Genomic DNA, 21,577 nt, shown 5'->3' with positions numbered 1-21,577 from the left:
ACACGTTGCTATAGAAACGGACCCTCTACCGCCTTAATAGCACCAACATGATTATTCTCTTAACGTTATGATATATGTATTAAACAAAAAATTTCAAGAAAATAAGATCATCACTTCTTTTGGTACTTTTTTTTTAGAAGCGGACAAGTTCATGGTTTTAGACAAGTGGACTCTGCATATTTTTTTTACTATTCATCATACTTCTCGGTTGAAATCACAAATTTGCGTGATATGTTTTGAAATCGTACCAATAGAGGCAACAGGAGTATACCGGTGCTCAAAAGTCATAAATAAATAGAGAAAAGACAAATCCGTGCTTTTTTTAAACAAGTTTGCTGGAAATCGAATTAAGTTTTATGGTGTGTTGTCATGCAACGTATGTCTGAACTTTTAGGATGATCTTTCTTTTTATTGATGTAATTAATCTATTAAACCTGTATAATTAACTTAATTGTTTGCAGTGATCGCAAAATAAAAAAAGTAAGACTAAATAAATTGTCGACGCTGAAACCCGTCTAAACTTTGCTGTTAGGTATACTGATTTTTTCGGGGTTTGTCTTTGCTGTTCTTCCAGACACTGTCGAGAAACTGTACCCCGTATAAAACTGAAAATTACTTAATTTTTTTTGACGCCCCGAATATTATTTTCTTCATTCAAGCAACCAAATTTATAATATATTGAAAGATGATCTACGACACTTACGCCTTTTCAAGTCCGGTTGCTTTTATCTAGCAATTAATGAAAAATGCATATGTAGACATAAGTAATCTCACAAAATATACCTCATTGAATGATTTGATCGGTACTAATTATGTTAGCTAACTAATACATATAAATAGAAAGCAGATTGTTGCGGCACAAGAATATAAAAAGAATAAGGATGGTATGATTGATAATGAGATTACCCCAAAATGTTTCATTTATGTGCAGATTAAAACAAATACCAAGCCTTTTATAGACATGATTGATGCATTTACTAACAGAATCAATTTTGTTCTAGGTAAATTCATTTGAAAAAAACAAAACCAGGAGGACCATCAACATCGTTCAAGTGACAAAATAAACGAATGAAAAACTAGTACTTTCTTGGAAATATTACTGTAACAGTTAAATAAAAAAAATGCAGTTGTGTAAAAATGTCTGGAATGATACTTTAACTGTAAAAATGATTGTGTAGATAGAATAAAATAGACGATTTTCATTACAATTACATATCGATATAGACACAGTAAACAATAAATAATGTTTAATTAATGATTTTAGGAAGCACATGTTTATTCTTGGTAACAGTGGATGATCAGGAGTAATAATCAATTACTGACTTTTTTCATAATAGGTGTGACGTAAGCACGATTGACAGTTCTGACACACTGCAAGTTTAGCATGTTAAAAGAAACAGTTTTGGATCAAATAGTGCTTATTTGGGTAAGTTTTTCATAATATTATGAAGTAAGATGAACATGTATATAGTGCATATTGTACGATTGTTTTATATAATTTGCAATTCAAGTATTGTGCAATTTTTGTGCTTCTTTGTTACATTTGTTTCTTTTTATAGTGATTAAGATGATAACAAAATGTTGACTTCTGTACCTTTATTTTTGACAATTTTGTCTATTGTGTCTGTTTGTTTTGTTCGCGCATCGTTGTCTATATAATGTAAATTGTTGAGACTGTCATATAAGTGAGAGGTTTAGTTAAGCCTCGGTCACACCTTACCGAATAGCACGAACGGACGCCTAACGGATGAAAATAAAAGTTGTCCGTTGACAAAATTGTTATCCGTTGGGAGTCCGTTAATGTAATGACCGAATAAAACGGACGTGTAACGGATGCATAACGGACACACACCGGATATGCAACGTACGAGAAACGGACACGTACCAGACAGAACGGATGTCGAACGTATATCCAACGGACGAGTACCGCATAAAACGGACACCTAACGGAAGCGTACCGGATAAAACGGATGAACAAGATATACGGAAAAATCAAAGGCGACAATAATATAATACATGTAAATCGCATATATATTCAAAATGTTTCTGTGTAACTGGTTTTGGTTTATTCTTCAAAATTCCGCCAAAGGGCAGTATCTGGCCTGAATAAGAACTGCTTGATTGTGAAGACGTGCCTATACTCTAAGATCGATTATGAATAATAAGAATTCATGAACCTTAAGAAATCTGACATACCAATAATTGGCATTTCTGAAGCGAAATTTTCAATTTGCATTTATCCGTTTCAGATCCGTTCATCATCCGTTTTATCCGTTATACGTCCGGTAGAAGTCCGTTTCTCATCCGTTCAACATCCGTTTTATCCGTTAAACGCCCGGTAGAAATCCGTTGGTGAATTTATCTTCCAGACCTCCAACGGATGTATAACGGATACAAAACGGAAACGAAACGGACGAGTACCGTACAAAACGGACGCCTAACGGACGTTCAACGGACATTTTATCCGTTGGACGTCCGTTCAAAGTTTTGAACAGGCTCAAAATTTTCAACCGGACAGAACGGACGCCGACGGATAAAACGTACGCTTAACGGACATGAACGGATATGGACGGACGTCTAAAACGGATAAGAACGGGCGTCTAACGGACATGAACGGATTGAAAAAAAGTTATCCGTTAGGCGTCCGTTCGAGCTATCCGGTAAGATGTGACCGAGGCTTTAGCTATAAAACCAGGTTCAATCCACCATTTTTTTAATAAGAAAATGCCTGTACCAAGTCAGGAATATGACAGTTGTTATCCATTTGTTTGATGTTTTGAGCTTTTGTGATTTTGCCATTTGATAAGATACATTCCTTTTTGAATTTTACTCGAGGTTCAGTATTTTTGTGATTTTATATAAGACAAAGTTGTAAAAAATCCAATGAACGTTGCTAGGTAATATTGTCTTCAGATGCTTCACATCAATGCTTATAATTTCATTATGGCTTAAAATGTGATAAAACATTGAAATGTTCAATAGAAAATTACATTACAAACGCTTCAACGAACCTCAACTAAGTCTTATACTTGTAAAATGGAAAAATCAAGGTCACCTTTTAAGTGATTGACATTCGAAATGTAGTGAATCTTTTGGGGCGTATGACATTTGGGCCGATTTTTAAAATTGTCATTCTTTTATTTGCGCCGATTTCATTTTTTCATTTGCGCCGATTTTACATTTGCTCCTAATTGCATTTTCAGCTTAACACAGGTGAGTATCTACTTGAATTAAGAAAATCCAGGCCGTTGCGTACGTTAAAATGCGAACTCTTAGAAATGCCCGCATCAGTACGTAGTTAAAGCGGAGAGATAGAAAAGAAAGACTTTGTTAAAATTGACAATTACAACAAATATAGAAGACACGAAATCACAAGAAAGGAATTTATTAGATGTGTTGCCTATAAATACTCGGCAAGAACAGATTTGTGATTTTAATGTATTCCGTATTTATGGATTTTATTATTGTAAATAGATTTTTTTAATTCGTCATTTTAGTATAAACAGAGTGCTTTCATCTTAGGTTTTTACTTCTTGATTTTGAAGTATGTGAACATAGTGCGTTTTAATTGACTTATCCTGCTCAAGATCCCTCTTACACCTCTCTGTGGTGAGAAAATTTATATCATTTGTACAACTGGCTAACGGAAGAGGTCAATAAGGATAACGAAAAAAAAACATTTACCTGTAATTTACCTGTAAAGATATCGGCGCAAATGAAAAGAAAAATCGGCGCAAATGAAAGAAAAAATCGGCGCAAATGAAATGCAGATCGGCGCAAATGCAAAACGCCGAATCTTTTGAGTATTGGAAATATTTTTTTTAAAATTAAAAATACTCTCATATTCCATTTTATAAACAGTCTTATACCTAAAAGTAAAAACTTTGATTTTGTTATAGACTACGTCGCACACTGACATTTTAATGCCCGCGTCACACTGTCCCGATTTTTATATACGATGGACACCCGAATGCGAAAATTGTAAGTTCGTACGAAGTTGGTCCCGATCTCGTTAAAATACCAAAAAAGTGACAGAAGCAAGTACGATGAATAACGAAGTCTATACGAGGGTGCCGAAAGTATATACGATAGCAAAAGATGAACATACAAAGGTTAACCGAAGACGGTATTTAAGCTTCATATCTCAGCCGAAGCCTACAAGATGGATCACGAAGGCTACACGATGGATTACGATGATGGCGCGATGGCCATACGATGTCTAAAAGACGTCGTGTGCAGCTTACGATGCATTTAAATTATATGCCGAAGGCATCACGCGTTTTAAATTGTTTGATCAATATTGAATATATATTATATTGTACATTTAATTTTTGGTTTAATCGTAAGACGGAAGACCGTGGGTATTTCCAGTTACTGAATAATTTGGTTGATTTCTAAAAAAATAGTTTATGTATCAAATATGTGTATTCAATTTACCATTTTCTGCATGTGTCATATACACATATAGTGTACATATATGTACATATTTGTCCCCAATATGTTACATATGAGGGGATGCCACGCTCGGCATTGCCTTGTTTGAACTGAAAAATGTGTGCACTAGCCTGAATAATCACCCATAATTATGCCCATGTTTACTGATCCATCTTAAAGGTAAGGTAATGGGTTCATTGATCCCTTTTATTCAAAAAGAGCTCTTTCCAGGAGAATAAAATAATAATATAGACTAAAGGAAGGATGTGGGGAAAGCAATAAATGCGGCAATATATGACATATAGAAAACAAAATGTTTACGGAGTAAACATTCGTGTGACAATAACTCAGACGATACATAAAAAATAAGAATAATGAAGAAAAAAGTTGGTTTCCCTATATACGTGTACCTGCAGTTTTGGTATACGAGGCGCGTTTATGATTTTCATTATGTTATTTGATATGAAAAATTGACAAAAAATAATATTTTATTTGTAAAAGTAAATCCTGAACCTGTAATACCTGCTCTTCTTGTTCAATTTGAATTAATAGAAACAACGCTGTCGCCTTTCTTGTTCTCATAGAATCATATGATATGAGCTCCATGTTTTGTGAACGTCTTTCTTAACTGACGTATTAGACTGACCAGTGCATATCGAGCATGGCACTTTAAATGTATTTAAGCGCGAAAATTAACTTACATTTAGCTGGATTTATTGCCGTCGTAGTTCCATCCTGTCACCTTCGTACTTTTATTCGATGGCATCACGACGGGATCACGAGGTCTTCATGAAGTCGTGTTGCCATCGTAAGACCTTCGGGTAGCTTCGTGATTCATTCGTGTAGACATCTTAATGTCAAAACTGCCCGATGGAAACGATGGAAACACGAATGCATTATGATCGCGTCACACTGTCCCGATTTTTACGCCGATGGCAACACGATTATGGAAATTTTCAAAATCGGGACTGATCGTATCTAGATCGGGCTATTCGTAGTGCCATCTTTAACAATTGTAGAACCATCGGCCACTTTTTCTAGCCTTCGGGGACAACTTCGGGAAGGGTTCTAAATTTTATAACATGTTAAAAAATCCCCGAAGGTGCGTCCGATGTTTAGGGTTCGTATTGAGTTCGTATCAACATCCACACCATCGTAATGTCACCGGGAATGCATCTTTGAACATCGTATTGCATTCGTGTTTTCATCGTTTCCATCGGGCAGTTTTGACATTACGATGTCTACACGAATGAATCACGAAGATAACCGAAGGTCTTACGATGGCAACACGACTTCGTGAAGACCTCGTAATCCCGTCGTGAAGCCATCGAATAAAAGTACGAAGGTGACAAGATGGAACTACGACGGCAATAAATCCAGCTAAATGTAAGTTAATTTTCGCGCTTAAATACATTTAAAGTGCCATGCGCGATATGCACTGGTCAGTCTAATACGACAGTTAAGAAAGAACATGGACCTCATATAATATGATTCTATGCAAACAAGAAAGGCGACAGCGTTGTTTCTATTAATTCAAATGGAACAAGAAGAGCAGGTATTACAGGCTCAGGATTTACTTTTTCAAATAAAATATTATTTTTGGTCAATTTTTCATATCAAATAACATAATAAAAATCATAAACGCGCCACGTATACCAACACTGCAGGTACACGTATATCTGAGTTGTTGTCACACGAATGTTTACTCCATAAACATTTTGTTTTCTATATGTCATATTTGCCACATTTGTTGCTTTCCCCACATCCTTCCTTTCCTTTTCAATAAATGGGACCAACGAACCCCTTACCTTACCTTTAAGATAGATCAGTAAACATGGGCATAATTATGGGTGATTATTCAGACTAGTGCACACATTTTACAGTTTAAACAAGGCAATGCCGAGCGTGGCATCCCCTCGTATGTTACATATTGGGGACAAATATAGACACTATATTTGTATATGACACATGCAGAAAATGGTAAATTGAATACGCATATTTGATACATAAACAATTCTATTAGAAATCAACCAAATTAGTCAGTAACTGGAAATACCCACGATCTTCCGTCTTATGATTAAACCAAAAATTAAATGTACAATATAATGTATATTCAATATTGATCAAACAATTTAAAACGCGTGATGCCTTCGTCATATAATTTAAATGCATCGTAAGCTGTACACGACGTCTTTTAAACATCGTATGGCCATCGCGCCATCATCGTAATCCATCGTGTAGCCTTCGTGATCCATCTTGCAGGCTTCGGCTGAGATATGAAGCTTAAATACCGTCTTCGGTTAACATTCGTATGTCCATCTTTTGCTATCGTATATACTTTCGGCACAATCGTATAGACTTCGTTATTCATCGTACTTGCTTCGGTCACTTTTGGGTATTTTAGCGAAATCGGGACGAACTTCGTACGAACTTACAATTTTCGCATTCGGGTGTCCATCGTATATAAAAATCGGGACAGTGTGACGCGGGCATAAACAAACCACATCGTATAAACTATTTGATAAAATTCAGATATTGAAAGTCTGTTGACAACCAAACTATTGGAATAAATGTTTGTTTTTTTTTTTTTTTTTTAAACCAGTATTTTAGGGTCTGTCAACAAACTTGTTTATGGATTACTTTCGTGTTTTTTTTTCAGCAACCTATACCGCGTTTCAGAAGTATTGCTAAGCTTCTTTTAATTAATAACAAACGAATGTAGCTTATACGTGGATTTTAAAATAAAGGATCTGTTAGAATTCACACAAAGTTTTCCTATCCATATAACTGAGTTGCAACATTTGATTAATAAACCTTTACTTGGGTACAGATCACGCTCAAATAACAAGTCCAGTGATTAAAGAAATTTATTGGAACGTAGTTTAAAAAAGACAAATGCAGATATTACAAATAATGGTAACAGAAGTATATTGCTGTTCAATAGGTATAAATAAATGTAAATAGGCGAAAACAAATCTGGGTCACAAACCAAAACCGAGGGAACACGAATATCGTATCATTATAATTAATTAAAATTAAAACTATACATCCTAACAAACATTTGTCTGACATAGACATCTCCAAAATAAAATAGCAGTATAACAAACATGGTTTGTTAGGAACATAAAATTGAGAATTGAAATGGGGAATGGGGCATGTGCCAAAGAGAAACAACCCGACCAAAGAGCAAACAACGGCCGAAGGCCACCAGTGGGTCTTCAATGCAGCGAGAAACTCTCGAACTCGGAGGCGTCCTTCAGCTGGCCCCTAAACAATTATGTGTACTAGTTCAGCGATAATGTTTTTTAATAGTTTCGTTTAAGTCGGAACTGATTTTACTTCTCTCTTCGACGGGACTGTTCATTCATTCAAAATTAGATTTCATGTGAGGGATCCTCAAGAGGAATGTTACTTTTTTAAGTACGCTTTCCGCATAATAGTTGGCTTCGGCAATGAATAGCTCAAATAAGGTGACTTTGTTGATTGAATTTATCAATTTAACTTGAGAGGCTTTAAAGGATTCCATAAATATAGTTTGTCCTATTCATTTCTTAACTTCATCTTGAAATTGATTTTGTATTCGGTTTTCATGTGACATTTTCTAAAAAAGATATTATTCAACTCCTACATAGTGAACTAATCATATTTCAGTAACATTTAATTAGCATATACATTTAAAGTATATCATGTGGCAAAACGGTATTTCTGAATTTCGTGATAAATATTCAAATCAAACCAGTCATGCTTTCTGCAGGGTAAATAACCATCTGAAAGGCAGGAGGTATGCTTACAATTAAAACAAATATTAAGAAGACATGCTCTGCTTGCCAAGTATACATGTACATTTATACTTTGTGTCAGATTATTACCCATCAATTGGAAAAAAAATGTATACATTGTAAAAGAAAGAATATAAATAAAAAATTTCATTTTTAAAAAACCGGGTTTACACTATTCATATCAACAGGTAGTGACCAACTGCACCAAACCATGACAAAATCCCTGCGCTAAACATTAATCGGTATTGCAACGTTGCTGGACAGATGTGTTATAAACACTAACACATTCTGCATGAGCGTAATCAGTTTATGATCTATTTCTTTTGTAACGTTATTGATAATGTAATTGTTTTCAACCGATCAGCGAACACTATTGGCAATTTGTTTCCATCTATCATATCAATAGAAAAGAATTTAGCACATTTCATTTATCCTGTTCATAACAAACTCTTAGAAAATGATTTTTGATTTATTCGACAAACTATTGGCCAAGAAAATTTAAGGAATCATCTGGTTAAGTTTGAAATGGATTTATCGCTGTCAACTTTACAATAACTTTGATAAGGATTAGTCAATAATTCTAATGGTGTAGTACGTTCTCCATTAAGATAAATTGCCTCCATCGATGAAATATTCCTTGTAGGGATTCAATTAAAAGTCTAGTTTCTCTGTTATTTAAAGGTAAGCAAATTTAATTTGAAAGTATGATATATTTATATTTCATTGTTTATTGTGTATTCGTTTTGTCTTAAATATTCTCAATTATAAATATAAGTGTTCATTTTTAGAATTTGACGAGTTTTTAACAAAAACCTGAAAGAAAGCGTATAAACACATGATATATTATTTCCACCATAATCCCATCAAATGTAATATCCTGCATTCATCATGCTTTATAGTGAAATAAGGTTTAATTGCTGATTACCGCCCCCTCCAAAACCATTTATAGCTCTTATTTTGCATTGACCGTAATGTACTAGTGTAAATTAGACAGTTTTATCTTGTGTAACACAATGAAGGAAATTTAATGCTATCACGTGACATTACAGTTTTCGTTGTGTCCAACAGGAAAAACCACTCATGCCAGACGAACGAGCTTCGTCACTAATTCCATAACAAAAAACAAATGAAACTATGTGATGAAGAACGCAGATTCAAAACGTACCAAGAAAAGTAATGAACTATGATTTAGGATTTCGTGTAATTCCAAATACATTTTGACAGTATAAGAAGACAAAATTGTTTCCTCTTTTAGATACGGTGTCTTCAAATATTATCAATACAGCGACGTTGGTCATTAAATTTTTAGTTTTCTTATAATGTTCAAGCCTACAGACTATTTGGGAATTTGGGAATAATAGTTGTTTAATAACGGATAAAACACTGTTATGGTAAAGATAGTATCTCTTTTGTTTAAATATTCTGTATAACAATTATTAACATACGTCATATAACTGATTCTTACTGAACAGAAATAATAAAATGTAATTGATACGGATTACTTATTTTTAGAATAGGATTGGAATGGTAAAGTGGTGAAAAAAACTCTTGAAAACCAACGCTTTAACGGATTAACGTCTTCATAAATTGTGAAATCCTAAAAAAAAAAACACATTTGAAAATTGATATAGTAAGCGGACTACGTTCAAATACATAAGCAACTATAACAATGCCACGTGTTCATCCGAACGAAAAGAAAGAGGAAAAAAGTAAACGATTCAGACTAAAATCTAAATCTTCTGAGTCAAAAGAAGAGAGTTCCGAATCGGAAGAAAGTTTATACAACTCTTGGAAAAATAAACTGAAGAGACTCAAACGAAACAGAAGGATAAACAAAACTGAACAAGATAAACAGCATCAAACAGCGGATATATCAAAACCCAATGAAAGTAATCCTGTAAAATCTAATGTAAAGACTAAATCGAGAAAGAAAAAGAAAGAAAATGGAGAAGTTGACTGGGAAAGTAAAACACCATTTGTTTTTACTTTTTCCCCAAACAGTTTCCCGCCAATTGCAGAAGCAGAAGAAACATTCTTCATTGAAGACACTATTCCAGGTAAGCTTGCTCATGTTGCTGTTGTTACCTTATTCATACAAACACATTTATGTACATGTTTATATAAGAATTCCTGGACTCTTATATTGAAATTCTTCTATTTGTTTTACATACAAGAAAAAAGGGTGATAATTCATATTTCGTTCAGTTTGTACACTGCATATAATGACAACCGATTGGACTATATTATTATTATATTATATTGACATCTAATATCTTAAACCTGATTTTATGTCGCAAAAATAAGGCAATGTCCTGATACAATTGCATTTCAATGATATCCTTACGTCGACTGTTATATCATGTTGTCGGCATGCGAATATGTTAGTCAAAGACTATGTGCTTGTTTCTATTGGGGCGCCGAATGGGACTCTTGTGGTTTTGTACAAAATTCAATTCTGTCATAACAAAATTATGTTTGTCTTACAAAACTAGACTTGTTTTATGAGAACTTAAATTTTGTGATGACAAAATTCATTTTTGTAGACAAAATTCATTTTTGTAGACAAATTCATTTTTGTCATGACAAAAGTTAATTTTGTCAAAAAGGTATGCAAATATAAACTTATTTGCATATAAAATTGACTTTTGTTACCTGATATGGAAATTAAAACACAAAAGTCAATTGTGTGAGACAAGATTTAATTTTGTGAGACAAAATTGACTTTTGTGAGACAAAAAATTTTGTAAGACAAAAATTCAATTTTGTGAGACAAAATTGACTTTTGATGGGACAAAATTGACTTTTCTGATGAATTTTGTCAATTTTTCTCACAAAAGTCAATTTTGTCTCACAAAAGTCGATTTTTTATGCAAATTACTTCACAGAAATCAAACTAAACTAATTTGCATACAAAATTGACTTTTGTCGCCCAATTAAATTCAAATTAGGTAACAAAAGTCAAGTCTGTGATACAAAAATGAATTTTGTCATGACAAAAGTAACTTTTGTCCACTGAAAGATAATTTTGTATGTCAAAATTTTAAATTTGTAGTATGCTACAAATTTTGTTAAACTGAACTCATTTTTGTTGAACAAAACTCACTTTTGTCCGTACAAAATTGAATTTCGAGTACAAAACCACAAGAGTCCCATTCGGCGCCCCGTAGTTTCATCCAATTATGATAAGAAGTTTGAAAATACTGATGAATATTTATATGTTATCTTCGCATTTGTAAGGATATTAACCACAAAGTATATATACTAGTTGTTTCCTTTTTTAACAGTTATATGTTTTATTGACCATGACCAATGATGTCCCTGTAAGTCTGTACTTTGTAAGGCTCCCTTTTAGTTCTGATTTTCACGTCAATGAATTTTCACGTAGAATACCAGCTAATTGGAGCATATGTATACGTAAATGCAGTAACAGAAATACAGAAGCAATTAAGCTTTTATTTGCATCTCCTCATATACATAAATTAATTGACCACAAATATTCAGATGAGAAAGGAAATAACGTAGTCATGTAATTAGTTCAAGGGAAAAGTCGACAAAAATAGAGAATTAAAAACACAATAGTTTGTCTGTGTTCGAGTAAGGCAAAGGATGCTTTATTGTACAGCACTGTCCTCTGCACAAAAGATAAATAGATAATAAAACATATGATATATGAAGACATGTTAAATGTTGACAAAATAACTCATAAACATCGACTTTCGTGCTGAGAATAGGAAATCGAAGATGCATTAATTAGAGACCTTTATAAAATGGTTTAACTAAATGTGCCATGGGTATGAGGACTGTTTTCACGCAATAATTGTTTACATAAAATCTTTTTTAAACCTTAAGGTTTCTAATACGTGATTCTATAACATCATATTGATAGAACGTATAGAAATTTATTTGTTTAACGCCTGGGAGCGGATTAAATCTTCAATGATTTCCCTTGATATCGGTTGCTGTTTGCTTGGTTTTATCAAGATTTTGATTTTTGCTAAAAGATTCATTGTTTTGGTTTACTAGTATGTGGTAATTTTGAATTCGATATATAACTTGACTTGGTTTGTACCATTATATTTCATTCTCTTTATCATACTCTAGCACAAAAAGGTACCCCCTTTATCAAGTATTTTTCTATAATGTCTCATCCTCCATTACATATATACTGATCAGAAATATGTCAATAGAAAATAACTTGTTGCAGGATCCAAACATTAACTATGCTCTTCATTTTTGGAGGAAATAAAGATGTATGTGTTACCCTCCTCGGTATCATTACAAGTTGGATATTCGATAATTCCTCAACAACCAGATTGGTCACTTTTAATTTGACCGTCCTTCGTATGTATTTGTGGTTAAAACATAACTTTTAAATCGTAATGGATTCCAGCAATAATGTAGACAGACTATTGAATAGACGAAGTAAACACACCAGACGACAGGGACATTGATACAAATTTTGATTAGAAAACGGCTTGTCGTCTGCGAATTCTCACGCGACAACTATCTGCAAAGATTCAAGCGTCGCAAGACATATGTTGCATCCCAGGACAAATAGGATGCTTTTTCTCACAAGGTTTATTAAGGTTTAATTTTTGTTTGAAAATTACATAAATTATTGAATGACTACTTGAGGAAATTGATATTCTCTAAACATGGATATTCATATGACACGTAGACACTTACTACAAAGTAGAAAGACAATTCCTTTTATATGAACTGTCTATTTTATGATCCTTTTAAAGACGATCCGAGAAATGGATCTTAATTTTACTCTGGAGGATACGAAATTCTTGTGGGTTTTTACAAATACTATCGCTGTAAATTGTTCCGTGAATTTTTTCACGCAATATCTGTCAAATTCCTAAATCTTCTCTACTCAACGGACAATCGTGGATCATCCAATAGAAACATTTCAAAGGTACCGTTTTATAATCTAATGTACTTTATATATTTTTGCCAAAGGTGTACACATAAACATCGTGATTGGTTATAAACATTCCACCAAAGATGTTACGGTAATTTTCTTTTTGGGGTACGAACAATGAGAAGTTACCCATAGTCCTTTAGTCTCTGAAAATGCCAATTGACCTACAGTGCATGACTTACACAACTACAAGTTCGTTATCCTAACGGTACATGTTAATTAAAAGAATTAATGCAACTGTGTTTCATATAAAACTATAAATATCTTCATTGTGAAAGGTAAAACATATATTATTCTAAAACCTCTGTGATGTTAACCAAAACTTCAAAGTGCTGGTTTAGTTGATCAATTAGTTATGAGATTCTCTCCTTCATCAAGTGTGAAACGAGGTTTCTCCACGCGAGATTTTCAAATAAAAACGTAGATGATAACGTCTTTCTTCCCCAATACGCTGCAGTAAGTACCGATTATCAGGTTGTCTGCGAACTGAACCGTGATATGCAATTTTTTAAGAGCTGAGCAGAATGATATAATACAGTGGGACGCCCGATAAGATGTGTTCTTTTCGTTTGACGTCAAAAGGTATGATCGCATATTTGTTTGTGATGAAATAATTAGTTATTTCAGTGATTAGCAAAACGTTATAATCTTATTATGACTAAGGAAGAACTGAGACAAACCGAACCATAAAAGTACAATGTATAAATAAGCCACCCAGAAGAGAAGCGTCAATATACATATTTCATTGAGTGAGCGCAGATGCAAACAGTTGAATTTTCTGCTTTCTATGGCTTTGTTAGAGATAAGATCAGATGATTCTATAATTTGTCATTATACAAGTATATTTAGAAGAGCATGTGGATCATTGTTTTCATCATTAATATTTACGTAATTTTTTATGATGAATGTACTCTCGAAGGATGAAACCTTCAAATAACCTTCGAAAACATTGTAAGATGATAACAGTAAGTTCGATGATTGATTGCGTATTACTGCTGTTGTTTGTTTTCGCTGCTTGCAATGGAATTTATAGCTGTAATTTTATTTTAAAATGCCTAATTATCAAAGTTCTGTTCCATCACAGCACAAATCATATAAATCAAAATAAAACGTTAAAAGTCATTGCTCTATGCTCTTTCCATGAGTTGGCGGAAGGATATATTATGTTTTGAACGTGAAAAGTACAATAGTTTTACAGCCCTTGAAAAATAAATTGAAACATCTTTTGGCATTTAATTGGTTTCAGTCTATCAACCTTTTCAATAAATTGATGGAAAGTAGTCTGGTAAAATATTGCCCCTAATGTTAAACAGAATTAAAGACCTATTTGATTTCAAATCTAGTTTAACTATGCTCGATTAACCGATAGTTCGGAAAGTTAACCTTGTTATGAAACTGGTTTAAGTGTCGGAATAAATCATTTATACGATGTTTTCTGTTTTTAAAGAAAAGAAACAAGACAAAAAGTGTTGGTTGTTTACTTTTTGCCATATCATATGATAGAATCGATATAACGAACATCTATGTATGAAAAGCATACATATTCCTTAACTGAAAAACGGATAGCAAGCTACTCAACGACATATCCAAAGGTCACAAGCGATCGACAATTATGATAAACAAGAATGTGTCCCAAGTACACACGGATTCCTGATCCGCACTATCATTTTCTGTGTTCAGTGGACCTTGAAAATGGGATAAATTAAGAAATAATTCCTTCAAGTCATGCTCTATGCTTATTTTAACATGGGTAGGCATTATATTTGTCGATATTTTACACTGAGCGTTAGCGAGGTGTAAAATGTGGTCAAATATAATGCCTACCCATGTTAAAATGAGCATAGAGCATGACATGAAGGAATTATTTCGATTCTAATAGGACAAGTACAGTATTTCTATAGGTTGAAGCGTACGAAAATACCGTAAAAATCTTTGGCTATTCCCGTTTCCTTCTCGAGGAGTCTGTACATTACATTTCATATGTAATAAGTTTCAAAACTACGCGCAGGGTAAATATATGTTGTTTTATAAAAATATATAATAAAAGTTTATGTTAGCTGCTTAAATATATACATTTTAAAGAATAACAATGGAAATAACGTTAATATAAACAGTAAGTTCTTGCGCATGTGTCAAACATATTTTGTGCTCATTAGAACACGGCTTTGTTTACAAAGCGTAATAAGGACGTCATATTAGAATCTCTAATTTGGCATTAAAATTAAAAAGATCATGTCCAAATATGCATTCGTTCGAGTTATCCGTTAAGGTGTGGCCGAGGCTATAGGGATCATGTTTACTAAGTTTCAAGTTGATTGGACTTCAACTTTATCAAAAACTACCTCACCAAAAACTTTAACCTGAAGCGGGACGAACGGAAGAACGAACGGACGAACGAACGAACTGACGTACAGACCTGAAACATAATGCCATTAAATGGTGCATAAAAATTGTATAAAAAACTAAACACTCCATGGAAGTAGAAAAATGCATTTCTTATAAATGGATAGAACTTCGAATAGTGAAGAAAGGAATTGTGAGATTTATCCAAACATTGTAAGGGAACTCATAAACAAAAATCACGTAGAAAGAAACTATATTCATAAAATTATTTCATTGAAAAATACTTTGCAAATGACGTATATAAGCATACAATTGCTTGATTATTGTATGCCGAAACTTCAAGTTATCAAAGCTAACGGTTTTGTTGTTGAGGTTCAAATGATTTAATAGAAGAATGCGAGGCAAAACGGTGATTCTTCCCTTTGTAATATGTAACAAAACCCTTCGTCAAACTGTTTATAGACACAGACTAGATAGGAAACTAATACTATAGATCGAAGGTTTATGTTATATAATAACGACAGTAATGAGCAATTGTTATGTTGCTGACTTGTCAGAACAATACAGCAACTGACTCTTTCTTCTTTGTTTACATTGCTGTTGCCAACATAAATTGCATGGTTTTACGTCTATGTCATCCAATTGTACCGTGTTTTAATAATTTTCCTTTTATGTTTGCAAATTAGTTGTAAGTTCTGAAGAGTTGTGTTATTCAATACTGAGATTTGTGCACTGATAGTGAGTTGTTCAAGTAGTTTATGGAATAAATGCATTAAAATGGTAATGCAAAGTATTGGAGATCTAATAAGGTGACAGTTGGTTGATCTTTAAGTGTTTTATGCATGTTTGAATAAACACAAGACTCTTCTCTATCTTGCGCTGTGCTTTATCATTATCTAAACCATAGATGATTATGGGTATTACATCTATTTCTAAACAAATAACTCATTTAAACTTAGACCCAGTTTACAATGTGGTCAGGAAACTACTGAACTTTATATGTAATTTGGTCTCTTGTGAAGGGTTGTTTGATTGTCAATCATATCGTATCTTCTTACTTATTATTTATAGCTCATAGATATGAAATGTATAGAAAAAAAACCTGTTTGTATCATAAAGTATTGCTACATCATTGAATTGTAGTAAACTTCTGTCTGTCTCCCTCTCTTCATGTCTCCCTGTCTCTCTGTCTCCCTCTCTCTTTATATGGGTTTTACTGTTATTCTTTTATTGTCTTTCTGTGTTTTTACACATATAAACTTGACCCCTGTTGTGTTCACTTATCGCTTAACCATAGATGGAATGGCGGACCAGTTTATCACATCTACAGAAATCTTAATCTAATAAATTCATTAGACAATAAACAACTGAACAATATTTCATGGCAAATAATTTTCTTGACTTTAGACGATTGATCAGCTTATATATTGTTGAAGTCCGTGATTTGACTTTTAGGCTTTTGATGAACTATAAGTCTGCGATTTTTTTTTTTGTGTCTATCAATATTGCTGTTCCATTGACGACTATTCAACATCTCCTTTCGTCTTCTTATATTACGTTAACGTGGTTTCATGGTTTAAAATCCATTTTTTTTTAAATTGTGCTGTTTGATGTAAAATCTTCAGTTACTTTACATCTCAATTTATTCCCGAACAACTGACAAGCGTAAAAAGAACTGATATATTGATAAATGGTGAATTGATATATTACCATGGAATGTTGACTCGTGCATTTTCATTCACGTAATGTCCCTCCCCATAATTGTCCTTGAAAGTTCGTCAGGAAAAGACCTTCGAAATATTTCAAATCATTATCTAGTGTTTCGTTGAAAGTTTTGTCTAGGTATATAATACCTCGTATTCATTTTCAATTCAAATATGTAACAGAATCAAACCATCTACTTCCTTTTTCTAACTTTATCAAAATTTAAATGTAATCCGTCAAGTTTAAAAAGTATGCACAACACAAATGTTTTAACAATCTTTACAAAGTCAGCCGTAAAATTTTGAAAACAGTTCACGTTTAATAATTTCTTGCGTACGAAGCGCTTTTCTGGATTTTCCTTCATCAGGAACGCTCAAAGCGAAACATTTGAAATCCGAAGATGCATAAGTACCGAAACCGTTGAAGAGCTATATGTCAAAAATACCTAACTTCATGAATAAATAGCTAAATTCAGCTAAAGCCAACTTTGCCTGAGGGAGTTGAAACCTAAGTTTCTTAATAATTTCAAAATTTATAAACGGAAAATTTTAGTAAAGTTTGTTAAATCATGTCAGTACCGAAGTTAGTGAAGCCAAATATTTAAAAATGCTTAGATTAAAAAAAATCGAAAATGGGCTTAAACTGAAGTAAAACAGTATGGCATGCAGGACAGACCTCCTTTTTTCGCTTCAGTACGTCTACTTCGAGCAGTGAGGCTGGATCCTAGGCTTACATAAAAATATCATCCGACAATTGAGAAACACAATGCATTGCCTTTCTTGTTGTTGTAAAGAACTATGTTATCTTACATTCTACCATTTTGCTTTACCAAAAAAAGATGTAATGTATAGCAGGTATAAAGATAAACATTAAGTCGTGGATACACTCAATTCAAGGTAAAAATATATACAGACAATGTCGGGAAATAAATAATTTGTTTGTACTCGTTACGAAACAGTGGTAACACTAAGTCTTCACGAGGCTCGTAAATGTCTTCATGTTTTTAAAGCTCGTATAAATAAATAATTTATTTTTTGAACATGTTCGTGTATTGTTCATCTATTATCGAATGATCGCCTTGCTTATCTTCCAGATAGTGCATTGTTACAGATATAAACAACTGAAGTTGTAAATGCAAAATAAAATAAACAATGATTTCCTCTTACTTCAACTATATATTATATAACAAAATGAGTTTTATTTCTTATTGAGATTTTATTTACAATTTATTACCTAAAAACAGGAAAAATAATTGATCTTGCTATCTCAGATATTCTTTCAGTTGCTATTAAGTAAATCTCTTATCAGGTATAAAACAAAGAACTGTCACAGAAAAAGTGGTTTAAAAAGCATAAATAAAATTGCTTGGGACAAATGGCATCCGCTTGAATACTAAATTGAGATAATATTTTCATTTTTCATTATCTACCAGAAGCAGCTGGTATCATGTCTCTCATTATTGCTGTTTATGTTTCATTTGTGTCCACTTTTTTTCTTTTTATGCTTCCGGAGGTAGTTTATCTGAAACAGGGCTTGTGATTTTTATGTAAAAAAGAAATTTATACCATCGCCATATTTTAAAGCCATACATACATGCAATGTGAAACAATTTTCTTCACACATTTTAATAATTAAAATAATACTCATTCGGCAATACTAACGTGAAATTGGATTGTCACAAACAATCGGCAATACTAACGTGAAATTAGATTGCCACAAACAATCGGCAATACTAACGTGAAATTAGATTGCCACAAACAATCGGCAATACTTACGTGAAATTAGATTGTCATAAACAATCGGCAATACTAACGTGAAATTAGATTGCCACAAACAATCGGCAATACTAACGTGAAATTAGATTGTCACCAACAATCGGCAATAATAACGTGAAATAAGATTGTCACAAACAATCGGCAATACTAACGTGAAATTAGATTGCCACAAACAATCGGCAATACTAACGTGAAATTAGATTGCCACAAACAATCGGCAATACTAAGGTGAAATTAGATTGCCACAAACAATCGGCAATACTAACGTGAAATTAGATTGCCACAAACAATCGGCAATACTAACAAATTAGATTGTCACAAACAATCGGCAATACTTACGTGAAATTAGATTGCCACAAACAATCGGCAATACTAACGTGAAATTAGATTGCCACAAACAATCGGCAATACTAACGTGAAATTAGATTGTCACCAACAATCGGCAATACTAACGTGAAATTAGATTGTCACAAACAATCGGCAATACTAACGTGAAATTAGATTGTCACAAACAATCGGCAATACTAACGTGAAATTAGATTGCCACAAACAATCGGCAATACTAACGTGAAATTAGATTGCCACAAACTATCGGCAATACTAACGTGAAATTAGATTGTCACAAACAATTCGCAATACTAACGTGAAATTAGATTGCCACAAACAAATAAAACAGACAGTTACAAAATAATAAAAAACAAAACAAAACAAAACAGTGAGATTGAACTCAACTTTCACTGGGGTAAAGCTGATGACCGTAACTGCATTCACGGTCATCCCAAGATGTCGGATGAAAAATTAGGTCAGTTTCTGTATTGTCTGTTTAAGTGTTTCTATATCATTTTCTTTACAAATCATACATTGAAAGGATGTAAATTTATAAAAGAATCACTCGGAAATCACTAATTACTTCCGAGAAATGTGCATGAAACGGGAAATTCGATTTGAAAAAATCGTTAAGATGACCGTAAATCATAATCAAAATATTTTCAAGATGACCGTAACATAAAACAAGGATGACCGTGATTGGTAAAAAGATGACCGTAACTTGTAAAGGATGACCGTAATTTGTAAAGACTGACTGTAATTTATATAGGACGCGGACCGTAACTTTTATAGGATGACCATCAATTCTAAGAAATATCCGTATTGTATTCAAAGCTTTTTTGTTGAGTTTGTCGATCACAATAGGGGCACGGTTAGCGGATATAAATATGTTTCATAAATTTCTTTTTTTAAACTATAATATAATTGGCCATATTTAGGATTTATAACAATGATAGTAAATTGCATATTTCTCGTAAACAATGAAATATTTATTGATATCGACGTTAAAATTTTAACACAAATTGACAGCGATACGACGAAAATTTGAAGAAACATGAATGTGTCCCTAGTACACGGATGCCTCATCTACACTATCATTTTCTATGTTTAGTGGACTATGAAAATGGGATAAAACTGTAATTTGGCATTAGAATTAAAAAGATCATACTATAGGGAAAATGTGTACTAAGTTTCAATTTTATTTAACTTGAAGCTGGACAAACAAACAGACGAACGGACGAACGTACGCACAGACCAGAAAAACATAATGCCAATAAATGGAGCATTAAAAACATTAATAATACATACGAATATTTGGTAATCGAGCCCATGTGTATGGTTCCAGAGGAAGCAGATTAAAATCTTAATTTGTCTTGGTAAATGCAGGCGGAAACACTTTTGAAATAGAACAAAAGAATCGAAGCTCTGTGTGTATCGAGAAAGCGATAAATGTTAACTGTAATGTTTGATATAGTAACAAAATTCTAAAAAGTTAATAGAAACAAATAAAACGACAATTTTCTTATTTTAAAAACACCATTTGCATAAGTTTTCAATGCATCTATTACATAGTAATGCAAAACAATAAGATATCAAGTCGACGACATGATTCTTATCGGGGCCTTTTATAGCTGACTATGCGGTATGGGCTTTGCTCATTGTTGAAGGCCTTACGGTTACCTATAATTGTTAATGTTTGTGTCATTTTGGTCTTTTCTGGATAGTTGTCTCATTGGCAATAATACCACATCTTCTTTTTTATATATAGTATCTATAAGTTGGATGTAGAAAATGCATAACCTCCGATTTTTTTTTATCACGGACGGAGAACATATCAATCTTATAGTTCAGAAATTTTCGTGTCTGCCCTTCCATTATGTGAATCAAGAAAAAATTTCCCAAAACAGGTAACGATTGTATCGAAAAGAGAAAAATCGAGTGCACCTTTTTATGTTAGGGCATGTTTGGGTGTATATTTTGTCTTTAAAACGTACAAAGCAAGAGTATTTTATATAGCATCTCGCTTCAGATTCTATCATTATTATATATCAAAGCTACAGGTTGACTTTATAACGTAAAAAAATGACAGTACGAAAAGATGAAATATATGGGTCAAGTGAGATACCTATATCTAATGAATCACAAAAACAGAGTAGGTGTGTTCGAATAGCTATTTTTTTCTAAAAGTACTTGACGACAGTCTTTTAATTTGGATGATGAAAATGGATATCTTCGAAAAAATATGATTTTCTTGTGTCTGATAACTAGGGTTTATAATCTTCAACCAC

General features: G+C 33.0%; 1 protein-coding gene across 1 annotated transcript in view; it reads left to right on the top strand.

The window, feature by feature from the left end:
- The first annotated feature begins 1,337 nt into the window (after window positions 1–1,337).
- Window positions 1,338–21,577, top strand: part of LOC139524440 (pleckstrin homology domain-containing family G member 7-like) — a 144,594-nt gene continuing 124,354 nt past the window's right edge. The window contains exons 1-2 of the mRNA XM_071319216.1: window positions 1,338–1,426; window positions 9,726–10,270. Of these exons, the coding sequence (XP_071175317.1) occupies window positions 9,883–10,270 (388 nt within the window). The 5' untranslated portion in view covers window positions 1,338–1,426; window positions 9,726–9,882. The remainder of the gene's footprint in view (window positions 1,427–9,725; window positions 10,271–21,577) is intronic.

Source organism: Mytilus edulis, chromosome 1 (assembly GCF_963676685.1).
Source record: "Mytilus edulis chromosome 1, xbMytEdul2.2, whole genome shotgun sequence".
In the NCBI taxonomy this organism is placed as follows: domain Eukaryota; kingdom Metazoa; phylum Mollusca; class Bivalvia; order Mytilida; family Mytilidae; genus Mytilus; species Mytilus edulis.
The sequence above is the reverse complement of the archived record's forward strand: the minus strand, read 5'-3'. Positions and strand labels throughout refer to the sequence as shown.